The sequence below is a fragment of the Acomys russatus genome, chromosome 18 (genome assembly GCF_903995435.1).
Source record: "Acomys russatus chromosome 18, mAcoRus1.1, whole genome shotgun sequence".
Taxonomy (NCBI): domain Eukaryota; kingdom Metazoa; phylum Chordata; class Mammalia; order Rodentia; family Muridae; genus Acomys; species Acomys russatus.
The window spans coordinates 18,345,982-18,363,916 of NC_067154.1; the positions used below are offsets into that span (position 1 = coordinate 18,345,982).

Here is a 17,935-nt window from a genome sequence, read left to right on the forward strand (position 1 = left end):
CAAACCCACATCCTCTGCAACAACAGTGTGTGCCCATAACCTCTGAGTCAGCTCTCCAGCCCGATTCTTATTTTGAAAGTAAACAAAATGAGCATTAACTGTCCATAGTCTTGACTGTTTCTCTTACTAATATCACATAGGTAAAATAAGCCAGTGATAAAAGTTGCCATGTAGAACAAAGCAAACAGGTTCCTTTATTAATGTGTTTGGAGGTGAAACATTACCTCTATAGAAATACTTCTCTCCTCAGTTTCAGAAAATGGGATGTTGCCCCCATGTCCCTTTATAGTTTCTGTAGCTGATGCCCCTCTCTTTGGATCTTAGTTCCTCAGAGATAGATTTTTTTTTTTTTTTGAGACAAGGTTCCTCTGTGTAATCTTGGGTGACCTGGACATGTTTTGTAGACCAGGCTGGCCTTGAATTCACATCGATCTGCCTGTCTCTGCCTCTCCAAGTGTTGGGATTACAGGCGTGTGCCACCATGCCTGGCTAATACACTTTTCATTTAGGAAATATCTCATTTACACTAAAAAAGTTAAGACAAAAGCAGTTTTAATTCCCGGGCCCCTACCCATACCATGAACCTTTTTTCTTTTATGGAGGAGGGTCTTGCTGTGTATTCCAGGCTGGCCTCAAACTCACGCATGCCTTCATGCTCCAGCCTCCTGACTGTAGGACACACGTATGTGCCAGCATGCCCGGCTGAATGCTCTGGGTTAACACAAGTTTAGTCTATAAATAACATCTCTCTCTTCAAAAAACACTTAAGGAACTTTATGGAACCCCAGCTTTAACAGTTTACTGACAGGAACGCAGAGCCTGTCAGTTGTCTGCCCTGTCAGCTGTCAGCATGTGGTGCGAGCCGCTGGGCTGGCCTAGGCCACCTGTAACTGTTGGAGCATATGGCTCTCTCAGTCGCTCTTCTCATCTGCTTGGTAATGCCTGTACTCTGGCTTCAGCTCCCAAGTGTTCTTGTGAATCCCTTTTACATTCTGAATGCCGATTTCTTTCAAGATTTCTTTCAGGTATCCCTAAAAGCCAAGACCAAAAAAAGCTCCACAGATTAGATTATCAAGGCAGGAAATAACACTTAAAATGAAACACACCAAATACTCAGAAATAACAAAAACTATTATTCTTAAAACCCAAGTGGGGCTTTCCATGAAGGGGCTCAGCAAACTATTTTTTTTTTTTTTTTTTATTCTACAGTGCACACCTCACTAAACACACAACTGTGTGCAAAGGTCTTTTTTTTTTTTTAAAGACTTATTTATTATGTATACAGTATGCATCAGATCACATTATAGATGGTTGTAAGCCACCATGTGGTTGCTGGGAATTGAACTCAAGACCTCTGGAGCACAGTCAGTGCCCTTAACCTCTGAGCCATCTCTCCAACCCCCGTGCAAAGGTCTTAAAGTCCTGAATAAAGACAATGCTTAGAGGAAAAAACACTTTAAGTAAGGGTGGCTCCATGTTCACTGAATTACATGGAGAGCAATCTGCTCTTGACTTTAGTCGTAACAGACTCAGTCCAGAGACTACAACCAGCAGTTCCAGAAGCATACACACAAACAACATGCACTGTCGGATAGGAAGTAACAGTCACAAGGCAACCATGTGACAAGTATCTAGAAATTCCACCTCTAAGACAGGTTTCAGAAGACCCCTTTCCTGTGGAATAGGGAAAGGCATTTTTCCTTTGTGTTCCCTGGGCCTGCCAGAGCAGAGGACTAAGAACTACTAATGAGATGCACTGGAACTAGGAGGCGCAGGCTTCTTGTACTCAGCTTACACTAGCTTATGTCCCTGAGAATCTGCTTAGAAAACGACTACTGGAGTCATAGAAATTGTGGCCATTGTTTGCCAAAGCCACTGAAGCACCCACTATAAACTGATACAAATACAAATGACAGTAGCCCCCAGAGGAGAAAGGAAAGCCAATTAGTCACAAGCTATGTGTTCAACCAAGCTAACTTCTGAACATATGCTTCAAAGAACCAGTGTTCACATGGCTCACTGCAGGAGGCTCTAGTTCACTGAGAAGAGAGGCACGGATAGTGAGCAGGTAATATACGCACTGCATGCACTACTACCCAAACCATACTGTGTGTGCACGTGCGTGTATGCGTGCACATGCAGACAGAGTTTTACCATGCAGCCCTGGCTGGCCAGGAATTCTCTTATGTAGACCAGCTAGTTTTGAACTCAGAAATCAACCTGGCTCTGCTTTCAGAGCACTGGGATTAAAGGTGTTTGCCACAATGGCCCTTTTCAAACAGGGTCACACTATATAGTCTGGGTTGGCCTGCAACTCTCTATGTAGGCCAGGCTGGCCCTAAGCTAGTCGAGCTCTCCCTGGCTCTGCCTCCAGAGTGCCACCAGACTCAGACTTCTCCTTGCTTTTGAGACATGGTCTCATTATGCTGTTCAGGCTGATCTCAAATCTGTGATCTTTGTTCCTGTGTCCAAGTCTCTAGCTGCTTCCACCAACTACTCTGATGTTCCACCATATCTGCTCTGAGGCTGTTGTAGCTCTGACACTCCAGGACCTTTGCGCCCTTGATATCCTTTGTTCTCTGAACCTCACCAGAGCAGGGCACTGCATGTTACCAAATAGTCTACTTCCTACCTTTGCTGATTTGGAATAATGGACTCCCTTTGTAGATCAGGTTGGCCTTGAACTCAGAGAGATCCACTTGCCTCTATATCCTAAGTGCTGGGATTAAAGGCATGCACCGCCACCGCCCAGCCAATATCTAGAAATTTAACAGCTCTGTGAGGTCCTTGGAAGGCTTAGTGTCTCTGTCTCCTGGACAGCCTTCCAGCAAACAGGCCCCAGCAGATGGCAGCAATGAACCAAGGGAGGCCTAGGTTCCCCAGGCGGCTTGCCTTCCTCCCACACCTTCTATAGTTGGCTCTGCTGAAGGAACGAGTGTGAATGAGTAAGCATAAAGGCTTGGGCATTCAGGTAATATGCACGTCTACCATCTGCTTTTTCAAATTACACTTGAAAAATGGGACACTGTTCATAAACTACTTTCTAATTAAACTGGATTCATAAATGGAAAATGATGGGTTAGGCACAAATGATTCTTAGTTTAGGTGCCAAGAATGACATCTTTGTAAAATTCCAAAGAATGGCTTATTGTGAGGCTGTTAAAATCCTGTTGCACAAACAACCACACAGTTGTGGATGCACTGCAGTGGGTCCACATGCAAACAACAATCACCAGGAGCATTGCAGCAGCCCAGGGAAAAGCAGCTCTCTTGACTTCACAACTATAATTCAGGCCAAAAGAAAAAGGGAAGACAAGAAAGTGTTAAACATGAAACGGGACGGAGAGATGGTTCAGCTGTGAGGGGCTAGGCTCACAACCCAAGACAGTCTTCACTCTACAGCTGGTTGTTTCCCACGCACCCCCCTTCATCCGGCAGTGCCGTTCACAGATGAGAGTCATAGATGCCAGTCACAGATGACCTGGGCAAGTAACAAAGCAGAATCATAGCCGCAACACTTAACCGCCACAACTTTGTAGGGTGGTGTCTTCAAACTTCCTTCATTTTTAGGATGTTTCAAACCATAACTGAAGGCATTTTACTCCAACCAATGAAACAACTTGGCAAGGAGTAGGCAAAGTGTTTAGACAGGAAGTAGCAACAGGGAAAAACATGCTCAGAAAGGCACGTATAGAGATTCTAGCTGGAGTTACTATTGCTGGGATGAAATGCACAGCCACAAGACAAGCTGGGAGGAAGCGGTTTATTCGGCTTACACCTCCACAGGGCAGGAGCTGATGCAGAGACCATGGAGGGACGCTGCTGGCTTGTTCTCCAAGGTTTGCTCAGCCTGTTTTTTTTAAAAATAGACCTAGCACTATCAGCCTAGGGATGGTACTACCCATCATGGGTTGGGCCCTCCCTATCAATCATTAATTAAGAAAATGACCTACAGCCAGACTTTATGAAGACATTCTCAATTGAGGTCCTCTCCTTTCAGAGGACTCTCACCTATGTCAAGTTGACATAAAAATTAGGCAGCACAATAGACAACAATGAGTTGTTTCAAAGATGTCCCTCCTGGCCTTCAAGTCTCATCTCAAATACCTTCAGGGGCTTCAATCTGGCCATCCCCCAGCCCTGCGCTTGGGCATGGAGGTAATATGCACGGCCCTGCCATTCTCTCTCTTTGTGCTTCTGGGTGCTGCCTGCTCGGTAATGCTTACCCCACTCCTCATATCTGAACCTTTTATCCTTTACGTTTAGGCTTCAATGTCACTTTTGCAATCTTTCTCAGCAGTCATCTCATTCCACACTGCCTCTCCACCATGCCACAACAGCACTGCCCCACCCAAAGTTTCTGCAATACCCAGTTTTGGTTCCTTCTGTGCTCACACTGACTTCAGGCCTTATTTCTTTACATGTCTCTCACCTTAAGCCACATGCTCCTGCAGGCCTCCCTGTAATCACCGACACCAAGTGCACTACTTGGGTGAATAGGGATGCTTATTAGGCAGCAGGGAGCCAGGGAGGTGCTAAGAGGTCTGCAGACATGAGCATCATGAACTCTACTTCTTTATACTTCTGGAATTTTGTTGCAGTTGTATGCAGTAAAGCATACCCAATCGCATAATAATGTTGGAGACAAAGTGAAATTGAGCGGAGAAATATTAAAAGTCTTATGAGGACTGAAAATTGTTAACCTAATTCCTTTTGTTACCCATCCAGTATTTATTTACTGCAACACTGACCACGTGCCATTGAAGTGGGACAGAACCAGTCTTCCTGCAGAATGGACCAGGCAGAGACACACATATACACAGGCAAGCACAGTGTGAGCTCTGGGAAGGGCTCCTGCCTCTGCCTGCATAGGTGTTCTCTGAGGATGGGTATGGAGCCTTGACTTTCCCCCTTACTCTCCCTACCTTAATGCCTGTATTTCAGAAAGATGCCAGAAACAGGTAGAGCTTAGTGTCGCATGGGACTGGGATGTTTCTCATTAGTGTGGGCCATGATGCAGCACATCACTCAAACACTTGCTCAGCCTCAGGGCTTCATCAAAAGGGTGTGTGGGAGGGAACTGATGGCAAGTGAAGGCTGAGCAAAGGGGGATGAAGCAGCATAGCTACTGTGAAGGCGGCAGCAAACACCTGAACACAGGGGCCAGGGGATCGGGTCAGGGTTTGTAGTTGATAAAACTGTGGTGACTAATAAGTCAGAATTGGCCAGTGGACTTCCTGACCCCCCCCCCCCCCAAGCCTAGGACAAGGCGCAAGCAGCCTGTGACGTAGCCTCCTTCTCTGTTTACTAACACCCCACCCCACCTACTTCTTTTCTTCTCCAGCTGTCAACATAAGAAAACTGATCTGCATTTCATTTCATCAGACATTTCAGTAATAAGCTTTATTTACATAATAATAAATCAAGGGAACTTAATTAAGAGCAGCTCTGACAGGAAGCAGATTACCAGCCCCTAATGCTTTCACTAAGTTAATCATAGACCCTGCTTGGGTCTGTCACAAAACTGGCTCCAGAAGTTTAGACCAAGTGACCAATATGCAGGTCTGTATGTTCCAGAATGTGTGTCATATTATGGGGTACCCACAGGAGGAAGGGGTCATAAACAGGGTTTTCTGTGTGAGTAAGTGACTCCTTTCAAAGTTGTCAGCAGAACAAAGGACTTACTGATGAGGCAGTTAGAGACTCTAAGGCACAAGATTACTCATTAAGAAACAAACTACACATTAGGAGTAAACAGTGAAGAAAGGACCAGATGCTCCCACTGCTTCACACAGACTAAGCTGTCAACAGGAGAGGGAAGGTGGAGCTGGGGGCTTCTGTGGAGCAGGGGCCTGCATTCTTCCCCATTGCTCCTCACCAGCTGCCTACCCATCCTGCATCTTTTCTTGGTTCCCACCGCTTGTATTTCTTCCTTTGAAAACAGCCAACAGATGGGTGATAATAAAATTGTCAAAGGGTAAAAAACCCCGCCTGTCTCTTATATTTTATTCAAACCTTGAAAAACTAGCTAATTATTGCATTAATATTTTTTGTGCTGAAAAAGCCTCATCTGTCTGGCAGATGAAGTTCACTTTCCTGTTAACTATAAAACAATGTATCAGTGTGTAGCCTTGACTGGTTTGTGCTGGCCTCAAACTCACTGCCTGCCTCTGCCTCCCGAATGCTGGGATTAGAAGCGCGCCCCAGGCCAGGCTCCTTTAACTCTGGTTGAAGGCACACTTCAATACTGGGCCAGTTATTTATATATGGAACAGGTGGAACTTTGGCTATTATAAACTAGGCTATAATGGTTTAAAATTGAGACTAAAACAACACATTATTAGCTACTGGAAAACAGATATCCAAGTCTCAGTAAAAGAGAAAACACCACTTATTTTGCAAAATCACTGAGTATGACTTCCTACCCAGGGTACTGTGGAGACAGAAAGCAGATCTGCACTAGTCTAGGATTGGGGGTGGGTGACTGCCCTGGGGTGTATGTGAAGCTTTCTAAAGCTGCCTGTGGTAGTTTTGTGATTTTCAATAAACTTAAGTCTACTGAGCTGGACAGTTCAATATAGTTGATTCTGCAAACAAAGACCTTAAACTAAGAAGAATGACTTAAGATGAAACTACGTGTGCTGGCAAATACCTATAGTCTCAGCACGCAGGAAGCCAGCTAGACTACTCACTGAGTTCAAGGCTGGCCTGGGCTACACATGGAAAAGTATTAATTTTCTAGCCAAACAGTTAAAGGAAACGTGGCTCTGCATGTTATTCACACTACAACTACTGAGAGTTGCATTCTGGGAATAGGGCTGATTGATTGACTGATGCTGCAACAGACAGCTCAGGCAGCTAATGTGAGGCTGGGAGGTCCCAGAAGCAGAGGTCCTAGTTGCTTTTTCTTTTTGCTAGGAATGCTTCTTGAACAGAGAGTCCAACATAAACAAGACACTTTGTTGAAGAAAATCGTTTTCATATGGATGGCAAGCCTGAACACACGCCTCTCCAGCCTGCTGAGGAACTCAAACAACAGCAGAGGGCAGTTAGCAATCTCAGTTTTACATTACCTCTCCTTAAAACTGAGTGGAGAGGGGGCTCAGTAGTCAGAGCACTGGCAAAGCACCCAAGTTCAGTCCCCAGCACCTACAGTAGGCAGCTCACACCCACCTGAACTTCAGGCCCAAGGGATCAGACACCTTCTCTTCTGGCCTCTGCAGGTATGGGCACACACACATTACTCATTTGTTCTTTATCAATATTAAATTCAAAGTTTCTGGGTTACCACTCACAGAAAAATTCTGTCTACATTTTGCACACAAATAACACACACTTTTGTCTCCTGAACATCTGTCCCCTGTACTATCATCCTGTAGTGTCTTCTGTATCAGCTTGAGTTGTTTGGGAATGTTACTAAATTTATCTTAAAATATGACCTCATTCATAAATGAGGTGAAGGGGAAAAAAAAAAAAAAAGAACCAAAAATCAACTGAAAACCAGAAATAATAAGCTGGGCCTGCTGGTGCACACTCTTAAGCCCTGACCTCAGGAAGGGCAGACAAGAATGCATCAAGGTCAAGGGTGGCTGAGCTGCAGTTCCAGGTCAAAGCCAGTCTGGGCAGCCAAGTATGACCCAGCCTCAAAACAACTGTCCAAACAGGGCCAGGATAGAGGTGAGGGGAAGGAACGGTTCTAACGAGACAATACTAGTAGCTACTTCAAGCTAGCTTGAAAACCATGGTATAGAACTTTACAGCAATGTGGGGCAATACATTCTTTTTTGGGAGGGGTGGTAATGTGAATTTTAATTTGTTTTTGTCTTTTATAATTGAAAAGCACCACCAATTCACTGACCCCTAATAGGATAGCTGAAACATTTTTAGGTTTGGTGGTAAAGGTGAACATTATTTTCAGACCTTTAGCTATTTTATCCTTGGAGAAATAGTATATAGTCTTTGATTCCAGATTTCACATAAATTACTTTTATTCAAATGCTTAAAAAGAAAAGATTCTTTTGGTCAGGTGCAATCGCCTGTAATCCCAGTATTCAGGAAGCAGAGGTAGGTGGACCTTTGTAAGTTCGAGGCCAGCCTGGTCTACAAAGTGAGTCCGGGGCAATCAAGCCTACACAGAGAAACCCTGTCTTGAAAAAGCCAAAGAGAAGAGGGAGAAAAAAAGGGGGGGGGGCACAGATTCTTTTACTTTATGTGTATGGGTACTTGGCCTATATGTGTGCTCATCAGATACTCTAGAATTGGAGTTACAGACATTGTGAACCACCATATGGATACTAGGAATCAGATTTAGGTCCCCTGGAAGAACACGTGTGCTCTTAGCATGGGGCAATCTCTCCAGCCCCAAAATTTATTTATTGTCATTTTAGGTATGTATTTGCCTGCATATGTGTATGCGCATCAGGTGTGTGCCTGGCGCCCTTGGAAGCTAGGTGAGGGCGCTGAATCCCCTGGATCTAAAGTTGTGAGCTGCCAGGTAGGTGTTGGGAGCTGAGCCTGGGTCCTCTGGAAGAACACCTAGTGCTCCTAACTGCTGAGCCACTTATGAAGATCTTTATTATTTATTCAGATTTTTACTCAGGCCTCCCTGGAAATAACTTGTGAGTCCTTGGCTAATTCTACCTAGGCAAATACAGCTCCGTAACTGCTTTGTTGATGGAACACCTACCTTGCAAAGAAACATTCTTTGTTGGGCACGACTGTGCAAGTATGGGCACTAGGTTGCACTTAGTTTTCCTATGTCTGAAACCTCTCTATAAAAAGCATATCTGGCAATTATCCAACTATCTACTGTGAATTAAAAGATGGCACACTTGGGGGCCAGTGAGGTGGTGCAGTAGGAGAGGTTCTGTAGCCAAGCCTGATGACTTGAGTTTGACCCATGGAACCTACACAGTGGCCAGAACTAATTCTCCCAAGCTATCCTCTGACTTCTACATGTGCACCACACATACAAAATAATAATACACCTGGGAGGATAAAGCTCAAGGAAATGACAGGGCTCGATTATAACCACAGCTGGGTTTCTATGACACTAATACAAATGTATATTGGTAAAAGGGAGATGCTAGAAGCAGTATACGTCAGGTCTCAGAGTTCCCTTGGCAATTTCATTTTTCGAGGTAGGGTTTCTCTGTCTAACAGCTCTGGCTGTCCTGGAACTGGCTTTGTAGTCCAGGCTGGCCTCAAACTCACGGAGATCCGCCTGCCTCTGCCTCCCGAGTGCTGGGATTAGAGGTGTGCGCCACTACTGCCAAGCATCTATAAATTTTTCAATGGCTTGTTTTTTGCTTTGGAGACAGAATTTCTCTTGTAGTCCTAGTTGTCCTGGACTAGCTTAGTAGAACAGCAGGCCAGCCTTAAACTCACAGAGATCCATATGCCTTTGCCTCCAGAGTGCTGGGATTAAAGGCGTATGTCACCACACTCAGCTATTGGTTTGTATTGCTAAAGAAAATGTAATGTGTGCTTCTATTTTATAGATATGGAGGAAGACTAGACAAAACACAGTAGACATTAAAGATCACCAAGTGCTGGGGAGAAACACCAGGTTTCCCCTGATGTTTCATATTTTGTTTTGATTACTTTTAAATTATTTTGATTTTATTTCATGTGTATGAATGTTGTGCCTGTATGTCTGTGTGTCTGTGTACTACATGCACCCCCGGTGCACATGAAAGCCAGACAAGGGCACTAGGTGCTAGATGGCTATGTGTTGTCATATGGTGCTGGGGCTCAAATACTAGTCCTATGGAAGAGCAGCTAGCACTCTCACCACCAAGCTATCTCTCTAGCCCCCAGTGTTTTATGTTTTAAAGAAAGTAGAAAAGCTAAATGCTGCTGCCTCAAGAGAGAAAGAGAGAGATAGAAACAGATAGAGAAAGACACACAGAGAGAGTTAAAAGCTGAAGCATATACAAACATTCCGTCATATAGATACCATATTCTTGACTTTGTATCAGGTACCAAAGCTTAGCCTTTCCAAACTGGCTTAGCTTTGAGAAACCTCTACTGTTCTGGCATCCTACAAAAGCTAAATATTAGTGTATGACAGAAAGATACCCTAGGGTAGTTTCTGTGATGAGTAAGTTTGCTTTTAGAAATGAACGTTTTTAGGAAGATAAAAATAGTAGAAGTAGGAAGACATTTAACTGAGGCTGGCTTACAGTTTCCTAGCTCTAGTCCATTATCATCATGGCAAGAAGCCTGGCATCATGCAGGCAGAAAGGAGAAGGAGCTGGAGAGCTCGAGCTCTGCACCCTGATCCACAGGCAGCAGAAGGAGACTATGAACCACACTGGGCCTAGCTTAGCTTGCGCATAGGAGACCTCAAAGCCTACCCATAGTGACACACTTCCTCTAACAAGGCCTCACTTAATAGTGTCACTCCCTATGGGCCAGTGTGTGTGTACGTGTACACACACACACACACACACACACACACACATCTATGGCGAACATTCCTCTTCAAACCACCAAAAGATGGGATGTCAGAGATGGAGCGGGAAGGGAAAGGGGGGGAGGGGAAGGCAGGAGATATATGTGAAAACAATGGCATTATAAAGGCCAGTGTGCAAATAGCATCAGTACTGCTAATACTGCAGAGGATTTACTGTATGCTAGACTTGGTATGGTTTTTTTTTTTTTTTTTTGGTGTTGGGTTGGAGACTTAAATATTACTCGAAGGTTAAGAGACAGAGATGGCACAAGCCTCCTTTAGGAGGCTGACAGAGGAGAACAGGAGCTGAGGCTAGCTGGAGAAGAAGGTAAGTAAGGTACACGGCAAGACTGCCTCTGTAAAAAAGGAACTGGCTGCTGAGGTGGTGCAGCCTCTCAATGACTCGGCTGTTCAGCCGACTTCCCTTCCACGACAGTGGACTACCACAAGAATGGGCTGGAGAGCTGGCTCAGTGGTTAAGCATACTGGATGCTATTTCAGAGGATCTGGGTTCAATCCCCAGCATCCAATGGCAGGCAAAACACCCATACACAAAGAGTGAAATGAAAACAAAACAAAACACAAAAATAAAAATAAAAAGGTGAAGAGAACAGAGTTTTTAGAGGCAGAGTACATATGTATTATATAGTCCACACTGGCCTTGAGCATGGCATCTTCCCATTGGAGCCTCTGAGTACCTAGACTATAGACATGTGTCACCATGTCTACCCCAGACAGACCTTCTAATAATCCCTTTCCTTAGATGCAAAACAAATAACCCTAACACTGCACATTAAGAACAAGAACTTCCTTCGCTGCATTACTGGAATGTCCTTCTACTTGGCTTATTTCCGTGTCTAATGTGTATGTTTTATTCTGTAGGAATACCTTATCTGCTATCAGTGTCTGGGATAGCCTTTGCATGCAGGCATATTTACATATAAAAGTAACAAAGATAAACTGCATTAAAACCAGAAGAAATATGGCCTGCTAATAAATTATTTTTTAAAATATATTTTAATCTAGCGTGAATGTGTTTTTCAGGCTGTGACGGCAAAAACAACGAAGTCATTAGCTGAGTTGCTGACACTACAGCAGGAACACTTGAACAAAGATTAAAGAGTAGGAAATGCCTAACAGATCTCAGACTAATGTTAAGAATACTGATTCCTTTTCTTTTTTCTTTTTTTTCCTTTTTATGGGACTGGAGTCTGACAAGGGAGCTGATTCCTTTTCTTCATATAAAATGACTTCTGTTAAGTTTTATTATTAATTTTATGCGATGGGTGTTTTGTCTGCATGTATATCTATCTGTGCACCATGTGCATGCTTAGTGCCGGCAGAGGCCAGCGATGGCGTCAGAGCTCCTTGGTCTGAAGTTATAGATGGGTGCTAGGAATCATACCTGAGTCTTCTAGGACAGCAGCCAGTCTCTCAACCACTGAGCCATCTCTCCAGGTCCTAACATTGCATAATTGTGTGTACACATGTGCGCACACACCAGTGCCTTGCTGTGTGTGGCAGCCAGAAGACAACTTTCAGGAGTGAGTTCTCTCCTTCCACAGTGGGTTCTGGGGACCATCAGGCATTCGCAATGAGCCCCTTTAAAAAGTGAGCCATTTCCATGGCTCTTACATGTATTTTCAATCTAAAGTAATGAAGTGGATGTTTGAAAGACAAAGCAGCTTTAATTAAGTCTTGTTTTCTGAGTGTTGACATAAACCCTGTCATTAGAAGAGTGGAGTGCAATTTAATCAGGCTTCTCCCCAATACCATGCTAAGCAGGCACACTTAAGGGTCAGTATAAACGCATACGTACCACAGGCTGCTTTGTGATGTCGACCAAGTCCTTAAGATTATAGTACTGATGCTTCTCAAAGGCTGAAAATAGCATGTCTAGGACATGTTGCTTGTCTGCCCGAGCTCGCTTTCCATCTTCTTTCTTCTTCCTTTCATATTCAATCTACAGGCAAAAATGGAAGAAAGGTATCAACTCAACATTTGGAAACAGGCATTTACGTGAAAACTACATTTAAAGTTCTAAGATATCAGGCCTCTGGACAGACTTGCCACAGGGCAGGTTCTCTAGCAACTGAGAGACTTGGGAAGCACTGATGAAGAAGAAAGGAGTGGTCGTGCCAGTCTCCCTGCTCACTTTGCGCTGCTGCTTTACAGCTACAAACTGACATAGGTTTGACAACAAGAAAGGTACATACACTCAGTGCTGACACCAGTCAACGATTTTTCTGAAAAATTTTTTATCTTAGATTAGGTGTCCTTGAAATTTACAAGTATACTATACTCTAATTTTTAACATAAGAAGTAAAATACCTCTTCTCTAAACAAAACAAAGACACTGGGCCCTTGTTTTGTGCATCTCACAGAGTTATACCTCTTCACACACACTAACATTGGAAACAGCTCTCACCCCTCATCAAAGAAGCTTCTCTTTCAGGCAGATGGAGACCATACCCAGAAGCTACAAATGGTGAAAAGCAGAGAAAACTGACTTTGGAGTGCCCACCACCCACAGATACACTTATGATACACGCCAGGGAACATGGTAGAAGAAGGAGCAGAAAGATAGTTACAAGCCAGAGAAAGGATCAAGACATCTGATGTGGGAAAGAATCTTCTGTGTGTGACAGAGAAGCCGCACCCATGAAGTTGCAACTCTATGGTCACCTAAACAAGACCTGAATAGTGACACCAGTTGACATCCAATTTGAATGGAGGAAATCTCAGAAAGTTCCACCCCTAAGTGAAGAGCCACAGGCAACTGATGACTGCTGAGAGAAGGACAATCAAGCCTTCCCCAAGGATGATCTCCTAACTGCTTATCCAGTACCAAGTGGTCAGTGTGTACATGAGCAAAATGCATGCATATGAGCAGCACTAAATGAACCCAACAGGTTGAATGTATGTGTGTACACACACACACACACACACACACACACACACACACACACACACACACACACACGCTAGGTTTATGTCAACTTGACATAAGCTAAAGTTATCTGAAAGAGAACTCAGATTGAGAAAATGTCTCCGTAAGATCTGGCTATAAGGTATTTTCTTAATTAGACACTGATCGGGGAGGCCAACCCAGAGCTGGTGGCTGAGTTCTAAAAGGAGGCTGAGCAAGCGAGTAAGCGGCCTCTGCATTACCTCCTGCCTCCAGGTTCCTGCCTTGACTGTCCTGAGCAGTGATACAGAAATAAACCCTTTCCTCTCAAAGTTGCTTTGGTCATGGTGTTTCATCACAGCAATATAAATCCTAAGTAAGACAACATGTAATAATAACTACAAAAAAAGAAAAAAGAAGACTGGAGCTAATACATGAAAGTAGGATGGGAGGGAGGGAAGAATGGGAGGATACAAGGGATGGGATAACCATTGAGATGTAACAAGAAAAAAAATAAAAAAAAAAATATAAATAAATAAATAAATAAATAAAAAGAAAGAAAGTAGGAGAGCCTGAAGAGAGAGGAGGGGGAGCAGAGAGAGGGGTGTAGCTGGCATTTGCTACTTTGTGGGTTCTTTTTGCTTCCACCATTCTAATCTCTCAACACTAGACATGAGAGAAAAAAGAATAGAGAGGAAAGGAAGAGATCCCTGAATAAAGTCAGGGCTGGAAAGGGAGCTGTGCTATATCAGACTACTTCCTGCTGACTAGGCATCGAGTTCCTTGGTGCAAGTCTGATCTTCGCTGTCAGGATGTCTAACTTCTCTGCACATGACTAGTTAACAAACCATGACCAACAGCAGCTAACAACCAACCAACAATCCATCTCTCAGAGTCCCAGCATTTAAATACCCCTTTAAAAGTCCCCAGAATTCAAAACGTCACACAATCGCAGAAACTAACTGCAGCTGGCAAAAAAAATCACACCTCTGCTAGAGCACGAGGCAAATCACAGTTAGCTGCTGTGAAGCAGCCCCATATCTCCATGTCTGGGATTAAAACAAAAACATACAATATTTCTTTCTTTCTTTCTTTCTTTTTTGTTTTTTGAAACAGGGTTTCTTAGTGTAGCCTTGGCCATCCTGGACTTGCTTTGTAGACCAGGCTGGCCTCGAACTCACAGAGATCTGCCTGCTTCTGCCTCCGAAGTGCTGGGATTAAAGGCGTGCGCCACCATGCCTGGCTCTATTTCTGTGTTTCTTAAGAAACCAAATTTCTACAAATCTCACTACAGAGGGAGAACAGGCTATGATAACAGGGGCTTGAAATGATTAATGTGTATTATAGACATGTATGAAATATAATGAAACCCAGCACTTTATACCGTTAATGAATGTCAATACAATTTGAAAAGTAGTTCTCTCCCACTGGTACTATAGGAGCGGAGTACCTACTAAAAGTAGTTGTATTTAGTAGAACTCTCCAGGGCTGGAGAGATATCTCAGAGGTTAAGAGCACTGGCTGCTCATCCAGAGGTCCTGAGTTCAATTCCCAGCAACCACATGGTGGCTCCCAACCATCTGTAATGAGATCTGGTGCCCTCTTCTGGAGTACAAGCACATGTACAGGCAGAACATTGTATACATAATAAATAAATAAATCTTTAAAAAAAAAAAAAGTCATCCTCTCTCATTAGTCCCATCCTGGCAACTAATCATTTATAGAAAGTTATTTTTGCACTGAAAATAGGGAAGATAGTTCAGTTAGTAAATGCGTGAGTCCCATTCCTAGAATCCGGGTAAAAAGCTAGGCATAATCATAAGTTCTTGTAATTCCAGTGATGGGCAGGCATGCGTATGTATACTTAAGAAAAAGGAGAGAGAGTATACAGCTTCTATTTTTTTAAAAAAGATTTCTTATGTATACAGTGAGCATTAGATCATATTATAGGTGGTTGTGAGCTACCATGTGGTTGCTGGGAACTGAACTCAGGACCTTTGGAAGAGCACTCAGTGCTCTTAACCACTGAGCCATCTCTCCAGATTTATATATATATATATATATATATATTTTTTTTTTTTTTTTTTTTTTCCAGTTGGTTAAGCTTAACTTTTCATGGAAAGGCAGAGTGATTTTCTGGAGAAACGTCAGTCTCTAAGATCCCTGGGTAACTAATGCCTTGGTGGGCTGAAGTTAGGACAAAGCTTAGGCCTTGAAATAACTGCTCCTTTTTTAATCTACAGTGTATAAGAATGGTACCCTTGGTGTTTTACTCAATTTAACACCACAAATAAGGCTATGCAAACTGTTAATACTACGAGCCACTGTACCAGGAGAAGACTGCTTTGAGAGGTAGTGTTGCTTCTCTTCTTTTGGACTTCTCATTGATGGACTTGGGAACTGTAGCGGAATGCTATGCAGAGCAACCAGCCAGCTCATTAGCAGCCAGGATAATGTATACATTACTAAGATAGTTACCGGAACAGAAGTAATTCTTATGTCATGGGAATTTTACTTACTGGTCTTTTATCTGTCTCCACTGACCAGATCACTGCAGAGCAAACAACTCTCAGAGATAAATGTCAACCCAGAAAGCACTTTAAGCTAAGTCTTCAGTTACAATGTTTATATTCTCCAAATTTATCAGATAAAATTAATTCTTTTTCTCAAGAAAACAAGTTATTTAAGATTAAAATGTAACTACATGTTGAAAATCCGCTGTGGATATAGTACAGACATGCTCAATCGTTATTACTGAAACCTTAATCACTGACTTAAATTATAAATGCCACCCACTACCAATTAAAATATTGTAACTCAGATGTCTGTAAATTCCTAGACGGTTGTTTGCAGAAATACTCTGATTGCTTTGTCAAGGCAGTCTTTGTGAGGCTTTTATTCCAGCTTCTGAAGTGACGGTGACAGCCTTGACTAGCATGGCTTTGTATTTTAAATCCTTTTGAAAGATGACTTCCCCCTACCCTCTGTCAATGCTTCTATTTCTGATTAGTGTGTCATCATCTCTTGGGAGAAAACTAATTCTTTAGAGCAGGTCAGTCCTTGGTGTGCAAATTCAAAAGGACAAGGCATGTAGTATTATTCTTGTATTAAAGTATGGCAGGGAAATATTGCTGAAAAGGCCTTATGATCTAGTTCTGTGGGCATCTATTTTAATGAGCAAAGTTAAAAATGTATGTATGCACCTAACTTTGAAAAACCCAAATCTCAACAACCTTAGCTCTTGAGACTAGCATCAGTTGGTTCCCAGAATGGAAAGGGCTATGCATAAACATAACATCTCCTCCTAGTTCCTGGGAGGAGGGTGTCACCTGAAGGTTTTATGTAACAACCCTATGGTTTCAGTGAGTGCTTTCCAGTTAGCTTTTCTTAGTTTCTCTACCACCAAAGGCTAGATAAGAAGTCCTTTGTTAAACTCAAAACAAGAGGGCAGGGATGGTAGCAAATAGAATTAGATACATCTTAAATTTACAAGATTCTGTCTCCTGGTGCCATTACAGAACCCTGTTCCCTTCTCAACAGATGGCAGACAACTATAAAAAGTTCCTGTCTTTGGATTGGTGGCTGCAACCAGAATAACCCAGGAGCTTAAAACACAATCCACACCCGATCAAATGAGTTAATTTCTGAAGGCATTTCCCTCTCTTTAGGAATGCATCCTTCTGGGTGATTCTAGCATACAAGCCACACTGAGGACCATCCATTCAGAAAGCAGAGGACATGTAGATGACGAGACAATACAAGTCCACCAGACAGTGGCACCTTTGACTCAGAGATGAAGGGTTGGCAGGAATCTTACATACTGGCTTTTAAATATGAAAAATAAGATGAAATATTAAATATACTATGATATGGAGAGGTTTATTACATGATTGTGAGAGGGCAGGGAAGTGAGAGGGGTACCCCAGAGAGATAGGGAGATAGAGGCAGAAAGGGAGGAAGAGGAGAAAAAGAGAAGAACAAGAGAGAGGTAGTAGACAAATTTGTCTGTTTATATAGTCCTGGGCAGGGAGGCAATGACATCATAGGTTGCTAGGTAGACTGAGGCAGAATCCTAACATTGGCTGCCCTGGAACTCACTGATTAGAACTGGCTGGGCTTGAACTCATAGAGATCCATCTGCTTTAAAAGTGAGTTCTGGGATTAAAAGGGTTGACATCCTATCTGGCCTGATTGCACCTTTTCAATGAACATCTCTACAAGCAAAAAATTTAATGAATAAATTATACATGCATATCTTAACAAGTTATAAATTATCCTATATTAATATATTGGTATTATGAGGTACCCATAAAATAAAAAAAAATTAAAATAGATGAAATAAAATCATGTATTGTTTTAGAAAACGAGGAACTGAATTCAGAAGTCTGGGGCTTGTTCACCAGTCAGTCTAGCTGAATCAGTGACCTGCAGGTCTAGAAAACCTGTCTCAGGGCTGGAGAGACAGGCCAGCAGTTAAGAGCACTGGCTGCTCTTCATGGGACCTGGACTCAATTCTTAGCACCCACAGGATAGCTTACAACTGTCTGTAACTCCAGTCCCAGGGGATCCGA

At 43.0% G+C, this 17,935-nt stretch overlaps 1 protein-coding gene across 1 annotated transcript in view; it reads right to left on the minus strand.

Annotated features, from left to right (window-relative positions):
- Positions 1 to 400: 400 nt before the first annotated feature.
- The window catches only part of Gtf2f2 (general transcription factor IIF subunit 2), a 115,430-nt gene continuing 97,895 nt past the window's right edge, over positions 401 to 17,935 (minus strand). The window contains exons 7-8 of the mRNA XM_051160846.1: positions 12,276 to 12,419; positions 401 to 1,031 (exon numbers count right to left, since the gene is read on the minus strand). Of these exons, the coding sequence (XP_051016803.1) occupies positions 912 to 1,031; positions 12,276 to 12,419 (264 nt within the window). The 3' untranslated portion in view covers positions 401 to 911. The remainder of the gene's footprint in view (positions 1,032 to 12,275; positions 12,420 to 17,935) is intronic.